The 13,503-nt window shown below is 33.4% G+C and overlaps 1 protein-coding gene across 4 annotated transcripts; it reads left to right on the plus strand.

Annotated features, from left to right (window-relative positions):
* The first annotated feature begins 2,476 nt into the window (after positions 1 to 2,476).
* Positions 2,477 to 6,172, plus strand: LOC118041171 (B3 domain-containing transcription factor NGA1). Of its 4 annotated transcripts, none has more exons than XM_073404718.1 (3): positions 2,477 to 2,670; positions 4,323 to 4,478; positions 4,608 to 6,172. In XM_073404718.1, the coding sequence occupies exon 3, from the start codon at positions 4,655 to 4,657 to the stop codon at positions 5,867 to 5,869; it is 1,215 nt and encodes a 404-aa protein (XP_073260819.1). In that variant the 5' UTR covers positions 2,477 to 2,670; positions 4,323 to 4,478; positions 4,608 to 4,654; the 3' UTR covers positions 5,870 to 6,172. The 4 variants fall into 4 exon arrangements, with proteins under 4 accessions (XP_073260819.1, XP_034904253.1, XP_034904257.1 ...); XM_035048366.2 differs by lacking the exon at positions 2,477 to 2,670 and having other exon boundaries at positions 3,850 to 4,483; positions 4,608 to 4,724; positions 4,826 to 6,172; XM_035048365.2 differs by lacking the exon at positions 2,477 to 2,670 and having other exon boundaries at positions 3,850 to 4,478; positions 4,608 to 4,724; positions 4,826 to 6,172.
* Positions 6,173 to 13,503: the final 7,331 nt, after the last annotated feature.

The following is a 13,503-nucleotide window of genomic DNA, read 5'->3' on the forward strand; positions in this document are numbered from 1 at the left end:
TAAAAAATATTTGACATTCTTTAATCATACAAAACTCATCTAATTTTTTAATAGAAATATACATAATTGATCTAATTTCTTGATTATTAAGTGATTCATCAATGTGTTTTACATATGTTATTTTTTTTTTAATCTAAATCCATGTTTAAAAAGGGAAAAATTTGGGTGATAACCTAACATCTTAGGGCTCAACTTCACGTTAAACTCAAGTTCAAGTGAGTCTGGTTAGCTGTCAAACTCATTATCTTTGAGCTCCGCTATGCGCCGAGCCTAAGTATTTGTGGATCTAACATATGGGTCGAACGAGATGCTAGACCCAACATCCTTAAGTATATATGAGTTTGACAAGCTGGACCCAACATCCTTGAGCTTAGTTATGCATTGAGTCTAAGTACATGTGAGCCTAAAAGTTTCTTGACCTAACATCCTTGAGTTTAGTTATGCGTTGAGCCCAAGTACATGTGGTTCTGACGAACTGCCAAGCCTAACATCTTTGAACTAAACTATACACTTAGCCCAATTACATATGGGTCTAACGAGTTACCAGATCCAACATCCATGGACTCGACATTGTGCCAAACTCAAATGGATATAGAACTAATGACCTTCTCAAGCCCTATATTTAACCATAAGATTTTGTTTGTTTATTTTTGTGACCTTTAACATAAAATTTTAAATTAAAGATATTCATTCTCTTAACATCTTTAGGTGTATAAAAATCTTCTAAGAACCTACCATTTTTTCCATCAATATTAATGATATATAAGAGATATTTATCCTTCATTGATACTATATAAAAAAATTACTTTCTAATTCATTCTCTTTATAAAAAGACAAGACTCATGAGTTATAATTACCTCATGAATCTTTCAAGCTCCAGGTTTACAAATCTCTACTCTCTATTTCATTTATATTTTCTTAGCATCTCTCTCTATAATTGCATTTCACTCTTTCTAAAAAGATGCTTACTTAAACACATGAGAGTTCCTAATTCTATCAAAAGAGACATTTTGCATGTATCAGCCATCGACTATCTTGGCTTACTAGGTACCGACCACCTTAGTTAGAGAGAATGGATCAGATTGCTAGGACTAAAAAATTATCCTATTATTGAACACATAAATTTTACTCTTAAACTTTTTGGATTTTTTTGGGACATCATCATTAAGTACTCAAAATGCTCGATCCCATGTACATCTTTATACTTTTAAAATATGTGGATAAAATTTAATTGCAAGTATCTTCAATATCTTTTTTATTGGCTTAAATATAAGATGTGGATAGATGTTTTCTCTTACGGGAGATGTGCATAGATTTTATATGATTTTTGTTTCTTTTATCATCTCCAACGTGCAAAAAAATAGAACAAAAATGATAAAAACCATCAATTCTTGATTAAAATAAGTAAAGAATAATAGAAAGTATACTGACAATATACAAAGTACAAACAAAACATGATCCTTACTTTTTAAAGTGAAGAATCTAAAAAATAAATTTCAGTAAGTTCTAGTTTTTTAGAAATTTAAAAACACTTGTTTTTAAGTTAGGAAGATTTACTTTCAATTAAACATATACAATACATGATTTATTTTATATTTCAAAAAATGGAAAACCCTTAACTAAGTAAACACATCAAAGAAATTTGAACTATCTGAGATTCTTGAGAATAATGATTAAACTACAAACCTTCCATCACCTTGAAAAGGAAAATAAAATACTTGAAATGATTTTGAGAGGTACCAATTAATATATCTTTACCCATTCATATCTTTTAGATATAAAATGAAAAATAAAATTGATGCAGTCCTTACATGTATTAACCAGTCTTCTTTTTCTTTTTTCTTTTTTCTTTTTTCATTTTATCTCTCTACAACTTGGTGCAGTAACTATCAAAGCAATATCAGGTCGTTAGCATTTCTGACCGTCATCTATAATCTATAAATAAATTTAAAAAAAAAAAAAAAAAAAAACATATGGTGCCTGCTGCAGGAGGCTCCGTCAAAACCCATAAAGTGGAAGATCGAACAGGACCACATATATAGTAGGCACATCACTTGATTACTGATCATGTACCTTACAAAGCAACTTTAGCTGATGCAGTTTGGATTAACCATGATCAGATCAACAGGAAAATTCACCTACGATCCAGGCGTAACGACACAAAAACTGGACCTTGTGAATTCACCAACGATCCATGCGTAATGACGCCAAAAATTAGATAGAGAGACGATGAGGTTTTCAAGAGTGAAGTGATTGATGAATTAGGGACAGCCCGATCTTCCCAGTCCATCTAAATCGATCTAGGATAGAACTTGCTTCTGTCGATACAATTGTATATCAATACAAAAATAAAACATGAGCTGGCTGTTATTACGTATATAGTTTGTACTAGAACATCAAATTTGGGATAAATTTGTACGTAATAATAGACTAACGAGGAAACGCGTGACACGTTCAACCACAGGTTCCGTCCATTTCAGAGTTCTTCCATTGCCAAAACAGTAGTTCCTCTTCTCCCTCGTATAACTACCAATAGCATTGAAAGTTGAATCGAGCCAACCATGAAGAATGATCAAACTCCAAGCAACTCCTTGTACCAGTAGACGTTTTCTTTTATGCCCTTTGCATGTTCAGTGATTCCTACATTTGAAATGTTGCGAAATATATGTGGTTTGATATCTTCTCCCTCTTCTCCTTTCTGATCTTAAGCTCTTAGCCCTTCTCTCTTTTATTAATCTTTTAGCATGTTTTACTATTAGCTTAGGCCTGCCCCTTTCTTACCCTGTGTTCCTTGACAGATTCTTTCTTACCCCTCTCTTGCACATGTCTAAGAATAAAAATTCCTGGACTTGAATATATATATATACATACTTAATTATGTTTTTCAGTTTTTGTTTTTGAGTAATTAGGTCAAATAAATAATCCCCATGAATGAAGATTGTTAATCCCAAAACTTGTTTCATGTTTTCTAGTTGTATTGGAGAAGTTTGAACTTGAAAACCTTTCAAAGGAAGATGAAACAGTAATGTCAATATTTGGGTTCTGAGAAAACTAACTAATATAACTTGAGCCCTAGCTCAATGAGAATTTGTTTCATATCGTGATGTAATAGTATGTAGATTGTGTTTATATTCATTCTCAAATGCCTAATTAATACAACTTGGAGTTCTGATATACAACTAATGATAATTTAGAGGGGGTAATCAATATTAATTAATGGGTAATTCAAATTAGTGCAAGATATATAGGTCTTCAAGCTAATTTTCAAAAGTAGAAAATACAACCCTAATTGAGAGTTTGGCTTATTGTATAATCATGTATGAGATAAAATAGAGGAATCTATGATATCTATCCCGTCAGGATGAGGATGAGAATAAGAGGGCGCCAGGTCTGTCTGTTTCCCCTCGCAACCCTTTTTTTCTCTCACTCCCTGGACCAGCACACATTAATCAATGGCACCAAAGTCAAAACTTAAAACCTAACTTGAACGTGCCCTTCTCTAGAAAAGTAGAGCACCCACTCCAAAAATAACCATAATGATTTTTTAGGGAGAAAAAAAATAAAGAAGCAATTTTTATCGTGATCATAGCTGATTAATAAATATTATCGGTTAAAATGGTTCAGTTTGCATTAAAAAGTTCAACCGAGTTGATTTTTTTTGAAAAAATTTAATTGAACCAAACTGAGTAAAAAAACTAAACTGGTGTACTTAGTTTGATTTTACAACTTTAAAAATCAAATAAATCCAATTTAGTCAATTAGCTTTTAGTTTATAGTGAATTTTTTTGGTTTGGTTTCCTTTTTTTTAAGAAAAAATCTAAAACCAAAACCGAATTCTTTTAGAGTTTTTTAGCAAAATTATCTAAGAAATTCGAAAAACCATTAAGTTTAATTATGGATGAATTCTTACACAAATATTCTAGATAATTTGATTGATTTACTCGCCTCTGAATAAAACCAACCGGCCAATTCTCTCGGTCTTGGGTCATGGTGCAGAAGATATACAGAGAAAACACAAAAATGATGAAAAAGACATGCTCACATGAGCCGAACCAGATCATTCATGGGCCCCTACGCATTACTCTTCTCTTTCAATTCTCAATCCTCATGGGTCTTTCTTTAATAAGAGCAGAAAAAAGCAAGAAAATACTTCTGCTGCATCACTTGTAGAGAGAGAAGCTTCTAGGAAACTATAACTGGGAAGCAAGAAAAAACCTCTCTCTCTCTCTGTTTCCCTCTGTGGTAGCTAAGTCAACCTCATGATGAACAACTGGCTTTCTTTCATTCTAATACCGAATTTCCATCTGGTTTGTCTTGTTTAGGGTTTTTAGAGCTCCTTTTTGGTCAAAGAAGAAGGCACCGACTCTTTGGTTAATTTGTACTTAGCTAGATTGCTCCCCTTTAGCTTCTCTTGTTTGTGGCCTCACAGTTTTGAAAGAGAAAATCTTCTGAACAAGAGACCAAATCTTCTTTACCAGGTGAGGTGAGGCCTTGTTTTGTTCATTTCGCTATAAAGTCCTAACCCCACCTTTTTTTTTTCCCCATCTTAACTTTCTTTCTTTTCAATCATTATTTTTATTGTGGTTGTTTGATTTCTGTTATTCTAGATCTAGTGCGATCATAAGAAGCTCAAGATTTTCTTTAGTGGATCATCATGAACTTTGTTGGGGGAGAAAGAGGGTATTTTGATAAAGAAGAACAAGAAGAAGAGGAAGCCATGTCAAGTAAGCTTCCCTTTGCTTCTCCTTGTACATCATCTTCTTGTAGCAAATACAAAAATTTTCTTCCTGAGCACCAGAATCTGTGGCCTCGTTTATTTGATCAGCCACGGCAAGATAGCGAAACCCAAGAACCATCTCTCAATTTTGACAAGAAGCTAGAGTTCATGGAATTATCCTTGGGAAATAACAACGAAAGTGAGAGCTCTAGTACTGATGCTGGTGGCGGTGCTAGTGAGTCTATTGAGAGAGAGCACATGTTTGACAAAGTAGTGACCCCAAGTGATGTAGGCAAACTAAATCGTCTTGTTATACCAAAGCAACACGCAGAGAGGTACTTCCCTCTTGATTCTTCATCGAATGAAAAAGGCCTCCTCTTGAACTTTGAAGACCGGAACGGCAAGCCATGGCGGTTCAGATACTCGTATTGGAATAGTAGTCAAAGCTATGTAATGACCAAAGGCTGGAGCAGGTTTGTCAAAGAGAAAAGGCTTTATGCAGGCGATATTGTGTCGTTCCAACGCGGTGTTGGTGAGACAGGCAAGCACCGTCTTTTCATAGACTGGCGACGCAGGCCTAATGCACCAGATCCAACATCATTCTCACATTTAGAGCTCCAAAATCAGCTACACTATCCACAATCCTTGAGGTGGGGTAGGCTGTACTCCATGCCCCAATCTAATTTACACATGCAGCAACCTCAATTGCAACACTTGAATTACAGCATTCATCCTTATCAACAACATCAACACCATAATCATCAGTATCCTTACCATCAACCGTCCACCATTAGTTATGGCAACGCAGCGCAGTATTACTTAAGGCCACCGGCGAGTACACTTCCAATTGGGGCAGTGCATGAACAAGGAGGAAGTCATGTGCCAGTGGTGATAGACTCAGTGCCAGTTGTTCATGGTAAGACTGTGGGGAAGCGGCTCAGGCTGTTTGGTGTAAACATGGAGTGTCCTACACAAAATGATCCGTCATCTTCGGTTACAATGATCAGACATGGCACATTGGATTCACTCTCCCCTCGTTTGGCTTCCTCTTCTCTCCCTCCTCTCCAAGTAAGGGAACCCACTGGTGCTCCAATGCAAGCTGAGTATTCAAAGAAAGGAAAGGCTTCCTTATCTTTTGATTTGGATCTTTGATTACACCTGCACATCAAGTGATGAAGATCCCATTTCTTTCGTTTCTAGCAATTTATAAGTTTTAGCCTTTTTTGAGTTTCTTTTTGTCGATTGTTTAAATATTGTCGGTATATTAATAGACGCGGTTTTGGGTATATTGTGAAGAGCAAGAGATGGAAGAGAGGTGCAAGAAATGTGGAGTTCGACAAATCCTTCAACTGTGTATAATACATATATACAGATATATATCAGGAATATTTCCATCATTGTTTTTCCTTCAGTAGTGACTTAACTTATTGCTATATAATATATTAATTGTCTACATGCAATGGTGTCTGCCCAGTTTGTTTGGGTTAATATTGTTCCCTCTTTAGCTATCAACTGTTTCAAGCTTACTCGCTCTCTCTCTCTCTCTCTCTTGATGACGCATTTTATGGCACATTGCTTGAGAGTGGATATATATATATATAGTCGAAAGTTCTTCCTACAGCTCTATCTCTCTCTCTCTCTCTCTGTTTTTTTCTTTTTCTTTTTAATAAATATATTGGGTTAAATTCCTGCTGCTGCTTGGTTAGCTTGGATTGCAGGTTTTGGGCAGAAAGTTTTCAGCAGCTGTAAAAGGTAGCTTCTGTATTCTTACTCGTTTAACTTTATTTCTTTTTAATCAATTTTTCTTCTACATCTTAAAAACTAGTATCGCATTGTTACATATCTTTCTCGGTAATAGATATATGTTTTCTTTCTTTTACAGCCATCTTCTTGTCTGGATTGCAGCAAACACAATCAAAAACTGCTTTTCTGCTGAAAGAGATTTATCACGTAAGGAGTCATGACACCACTGAATCTTTTTAAGCGATTAAGTGCTTTGTTTAATGTCTTTTGAAGCCCATTTTATGTATGGAAATCTGAGGTCAAAGAAAGCACTATATCCTGTGTGATTCAGTTTCTATACGATGGTTAAATTGTATATCTTATGGTTCTAAGTTTAGAATCTAGCTCTAGCATTGTTTACATTGGTTACCCTTCCTAACTTAGCCAGTTGGACATTTAATGGGCTCTTTGGTGACTTTATGTTTTCGTTATTGCAAAGCCTACAAGCATTAATTCTTTGTCAGGTCGTTCTTTAATGTAGTGATTGTTTGCACACACACACACACAAATTTTCAATCATGAAGCTAAGAAGAGAAACTAATGAAGAGTACTTAATTATAGCTGCAGGTTCTCCTTAAAACTGTATTTGTCTTTTTAATTTTTCCAAGTACAATCTATCTATCTACTAATTACTATTTAACGATCATAGCCTTCTTGAATTAATTATTTACCACTTTGTTTTGTTTGTTGATTTGGAAATGAAGCATATTGTTCTTCTTCTTTTTGTGTGTGTGCGCAGATGATGAATGTGGGATTCAAGATACACCTTTCTTTACATGATCAGCATCTTCACAGCCCATAAACATTTTGAAGTGACCTTCGGTTCTGTCTGTATTCAATGCTGTCATTTTGAAGTAGGAATTACTTCCTTCTCGGATAGTTCCTGGAAGTTACTTTCATGGTATGTGTACTGCCAACAAATCTTCTCCTTGTGCTTTTTTTTTTTCTTTGGTTTTAATTCATACTTCAAGACCTAAAAATTCATGTTTTTAACTTTGAGAGAATATCATCGGAAGCTGCTTGAATATTATGTTTCTAAATTGCAGAAAAAGAGCATTAACATGGGCATTAAGCTTAAAAAAAGACCACATGAAGACCATAAATCCACAAAAACATTATTATAAATCTTTGGACTCTTCAATTTATGGAACTTTGTTGAATAGCTTTTCTGTTAGAAACTCTGCATTTATTTTTTAACACCATATGGTCGCCAGAAATACCTGCTGAATAAAATTAGAAACCAAATCGTCTTTAGATTCATCATCAATAAGAAATTACCATTTGCAAAAAAAAATCACTCTCAATTAGGGAACTTAATGACCATAATCAAGGGGGGGAAATGATAGTATTAAGTACAAATTGAAAAAATTAGATCAATTGATGCACATGCTGAATATTGGAAGACATACAACATGTTTTGGTTGGAATATGTACATGTGTTTCCTATATATGTTTTATTAGCTAATTGGGAAGTATGACCCGTCTGTAAACTCATCCGTTGTGACTTCAAATTTAGTTGGAGCAGTGATAATTAAGATAATAAAACGGCATGTGGTGGAGATGCATTTATCAAGATTTAAGAGTGAGCGAGGGAGCATGTGTCTGCGTCCATTGACCATGGATTGTTTTATGGAAGCAGCTGTTTTTAAATAAAAAAAACAAGAAAAGAGAAGACATGGATTGCATTAGAGTTAAATAGTTATGAAGCCAATTAGCCATAATATATATATAATAATGATTATTATGTATGCAATGCAAAATTGCTCATGAATCTATATAATTACATATTCGAGAGTCCAGTTGCTTTCCATCGCAAAATACCATATTGAGAATTGCTCATGTAATTAGTTATTATTTTTATAGAATAATATAAATTATATTTTGAAGTTAGATAATTATTTAATATGGTATTAGAGCATTAATTAAATGGTCATGCATTTGAATTTCATCTATTTTATTCTCTTTTTTAATTAAAATTAATTAATAACACAAACTATATAATTTTTAAGTCTAAAATTTTTTGGGTTGAAATGATTAGTTTTACATAAATTATAAATTAATGTAACAAAGGGAGAACCTAATTACAGATAATTAAGTCTAGAAAAAGATTAAATAGCCTGGCTTATTTCATATATATGTTTCTGCTAGTGTATGGATAATTAATTTTCATGGCTGACCGAGTGAGAAGGAAGGAGCTAACAGTTTATCTATAATGCATGCTTTATCTAGATTCATGTGAACAAATCTAGTTCTCTCTATCTTTATTTATTTTTTAGTAATGCATAATCATGATAATATTCTCCCAGTCGCGTTAATTTCCATAAGAAACTTTCTTCTTATGTCCAATTTCCTTATATTCGAACCTCAGATGACAAGAGGGGAGTAAATCCAGTAATCACCCGCGGTATCCTTCCAAAGCACCTAGCTAGTTATTATGATTTGCAGCGAAATTGTTTTTTTCATTAATTTATTTATTTAAATAAAACTATATATGGGCTATATAGAGTGTCATCATCTTTGAGTTTTCACTGAACAATTATGAAGATCATATCAATTGCTTGCGCAAAAGGATATTGACTATAGTCTTCTGCATTATGTTATTAAAAAAACCTTTCAATCTATCATTCTTCTTAGCTATGATCGTTTTGTCTCAGTAGTTGAAAATAGTTCGTCGGTAAGTGTTGTCTTTACATGCATGTATAGTTCTTGTAAGGACTACAGTGATTGGCGCAGCCTTAAATTGAATTACACTATACACTGGCCATCCCCGTTATGAAAATGCAGAGGTGATCTATTATTCATTTTACATCAGTAACAATATTAAGATGATGTATTTTAATCGGAATTTGCATTTTCCCCGCCAGCTAACCTACTGCAGAAAAATGTATCTGTCCTTGCTGAGCATTTCCTTTCAATATCTTTCCGTTTGCAGCTGTACATGCAGTGTTTTTGAAATATTATTAATTTAAGACTCTTCTACTGTTGGATTATAAGAATGCACAATCACCAATAATTGAATGGCAAGCACTGGCTATGATGTTTCTGCATTAGGAGTTGCAACCGATCATGAGTCTTTGCCATATGAGCCAAGAGCAACTCAAGCTTTCTGATGTACCAGCTGACGAGTACTGCTGCCTGTAATAGCACATTTAAGAGTAATTTTTGAAGAGAAGGAGCCAGATATATTGTTGGTTATTTACTTAAATTTTGTCTCCGAGCTCAAACCTGTACAGTTCTTTCTTTCTCCTATTCATCCGTTTTCCTGACAAGGCGCCGTAGCAATTTCAAATAAAAAACGCAATCTCAATTCAATGCAAAAGATTGTTATCTCATGCGAATCATGCCTCTACCTAAATAGTTTTTATGCTCAAGCTTCGAGATAGTCAAGTTCCGTACAGTAGATGAGTACCAGAAGAACAGCAAAAGAAGAACTCTATGTATATATGGTGTTAACATGCACATATATAAAGGTACACCAATAGTTTCCCTTAATTTGTGTATGTTCCCGGCCTTGTCTTGTAAATATGCTTCAAAGATGCTGGGCTAGAGTCTACAGTACCATGCATTAATTGAGAGAAAAATTCAGAAAAGCCTGCGTGCTTGCCCCTCCTACCATCGATGCGCAATTTCTACGACTGTATATAGAGCTACGTAGCTTGATCTTGAGAACGGGGCAATGGGATACTGCACACACAACACAGATTAAATTGTCTTTCTGGCTTAATATGTCTTGGTGGTGCAGGACATGAACACACCCTTGACGTATTATTGACTTAGTCAATATTACTCCTCACAAATACGCTCAATATATATATATATATATATATATATATATATATATATATATATAAAGAAACAAAGCTACTGCATACAATTCAGTAATGGCAGGTTGCACGATGATATATTAAAAGCTAATCACAGTACATCTGCTAAAGGTAATTAATAGAGGATGTTGGGAGATTTATTGGAGCAATAAACATATAGTAATACGAGAGCACCATGGCCACCATTATTGTCAGAAAGATTCATTAGCAACTTGGTCCAATTATTGTCGTAAAAGATTCATTAATTTCTCTAACGAGATTCCCATACTCTTAAGTCTTGAAATTGAAGTCCCATTCCCCTCCCCTCCCCGGCCTATAAAGACAGTATATATAGGTTAGGTTTAATAGGCACAATTGATGATGATAAAGAAGCCACATGTTCATGTGAGCTGGTACAAAAGAAAGGAAAAGAGATTAAAGCTCCTTTCACTGTTTGGTCCTCCTTTTTTCCCACTCTCAGAATTAGGAACGGGGGTGGTGTACAGCACTACTCCCTGTACATGTAGTTGAATCTGCATGGACCACGTTCTTGTTTCTGTGCATTTATTGCATCAAGTACCGCATGCCCTCCTACCTATTGCTTTCTCTCTCTGGCGGTATACGGCTCCATCTATCCACGACTCCTCTTTAGTTTCTTAAGATGAAAATAACTCGGGGCAATTACAGTGATCATGGTTTACTAAAATTAACTACTCTTTTGAATCTTTATTTGCACGTAGTCGTTGCAGTTTGGTTTCTATACATTAACTAGCTGAAAGATCATGGCAGCCATTCTTCTTCATTTTTTACGAAGAAAGTTTGCTAAGACTGATGATCGGTGCCGCAGCGCCTCTTGTTCTGCGCTGTTGGCTGCCATTTCTCCCTCTATCAGGGGAAGGAACGCGTACTTCATATATACTTGGTGACAACTTAAAGTAATTATTTTCTTCTTCTTCTTCTTCTTCTTCTTCTTCTTCTTCTTTTAGAGATAATTATACGTGTAGTATAATTACTTACCACTGTGATGATAGTGCAAATCTATAGAGATGTACTGTTGGAGCTCAAACGATCCATCGAGTTGGGTTTACTAACTGGGGAGTACTTCACTAAAGTTGGTTACCTGTGTATATTGCCGTAGAAAAATTATTCACTGAACTTGTTTATCTCTCGAGACTATCATGAGAGGATACATAAATCATTCTATTGCATATATTTTAGGAAACAAAATCAATTCTCTCCCATGTTGAGAAAAAAAAATTATTTACTCAACATTTCAATATATACCAAGTTTCCAACCTTATTTAGTACCCCCAACGCGTATCTTATTTACTAGCATACATTTAATTAATCTCAAATTGCATTCGCAGTTATCAATCCTCAAACATTTACAATAATTCCATATACATTTTATATAATTAAGAACTCGCACGACGTTTCCTTTCATATATCATTTCCTTCACTATTTTAGATTTGATTTTCATCGATTACATTCCAATATTTATTTATTTTATAACGATAACCACAATTCCTTTTCTTTTACTTTGTTACAAGTTGGTTATTTTTATATTTCAACAATTTATATTTTAACACTTTAATGGGTTCTCTATAGGAGATGAAAAACAAATTAATACATATATATTTTCATTAATGTGGATATTTCAACACATTATAACACTCAATTGTGTCCACAAATATTATCAGATTTTACTCATCGATTTTCTTTTCTTAAGCAACATCCATTACACCTTTCATTTCCTTTTAAAGCAAATTACTTAAGAAATTTTATTTAATTTAATAAAATTTCAGCAAAGTTTTTTTTATATAGAACCCTTTCAAAATTTCATATGTTATTTCCTGCATAAAATCACATCACAATTAAATTTTCACATGATAGCTTCATGCATGCCACAAGTTCATTTATTCATCCATTAAGTCCTTTCACATCTCACAACAATTCCATACATTTCAATATATTGTGAACTTGCAATTATACACACATCATTCATGAATGCATACATACATAATAAAAGATGTTATTTATTTCTTTATTACTTATATTATTTAAACCTTTATTTTCATTATTATTCCATTATATTTCAATACCAAGTTTCCAAACTTATTTAATGCTCGCCAACACATCTCTTTGTACTAACATAAATTTAATCTCAAATTGCATTCTCACTCATCATTCCTAAAATATTTACAATGATTTCATATATATTTTATATAATAACTTGCACAACCTTTACATTATGTATACCATTTAATTCAATATTTAAGGTTTGATCTTCATCACATTACATTCAGTAAGATATTTATTTATTTTATAATGATAACCATAATACCCTTCACTTTTACTTTGTTATAAGTTGGTTGTTTTTATCTTTTAATAATTTATCTTTCAACACTTTAATGCATACTATGTATTTATCTTTTAATAAACACACACACACGGATATTCCAATACATTACAGCACTTAAGGCATAATTTAAAAAGTTGTTCACAACATTTTCATCATCAATAAATACTTTATGTATATTATTGTTAAACAGGATAATAGAGATAACTAAATCATATTCACATAGAGATGTCATTCATTTTCCATTCTTATAAGTAAACACAATGGGCTTATTCTAAAGGTTCTAGATCCATGATACAAGCACTTGCTTTCTATAAGCCGTTCTAATTCTATTATAATTTTTATCAGCCAATATTCCTTCTTACTTATAGGGAGCATCAAATTCTTCTTCTTTCTTATTTTCTAAGCCTTTTTTCATAAATTATTGAAGATGACCTTTAGCTATGAGCTGTTTTTTTTTTTTTTTTAGAGTATAACACTTTTCTGTGTTGTGTCTGTTATCCTTGTAGAATAAACAATACTTTTTTAGGTTTCTTTTTCTTGCGTCTCCCTTCATTGATGGTAGATATTGCATATAATTTTTTTCTTTGATTACAACTAACACATTTGCCTTGGTTGTATTCAATAGAGTCATCATTAGCTCTAGATACACTAATTTATTATGTAAAGGATCCCAAGGATTACTTATAAATGCATGGGCATCACAATAGGGATGTTTATCATGTTTTAGAGACTCATCTTTTTGTCTATAAAAGTGTGGATACCCCTATATAGCCACGCTCACTTCCTCCATGCAAACATGATTCTTTATAGTTTGCTTCATATTAAAAAGTCTCGTATT

This window comes from Populus alba, chromosome 14 (genome assembly GCF_005239225.2).
Source record: "Populus alba chromosome 14, ASM523922v2, whole genome shotgun sequence".
Lineage (NCBI taxonomy): Eukaryota > Viridiplantae > Streptophyta > Magnoliopsida > Malpighiales > Salicaceae > Populus > Populus alba.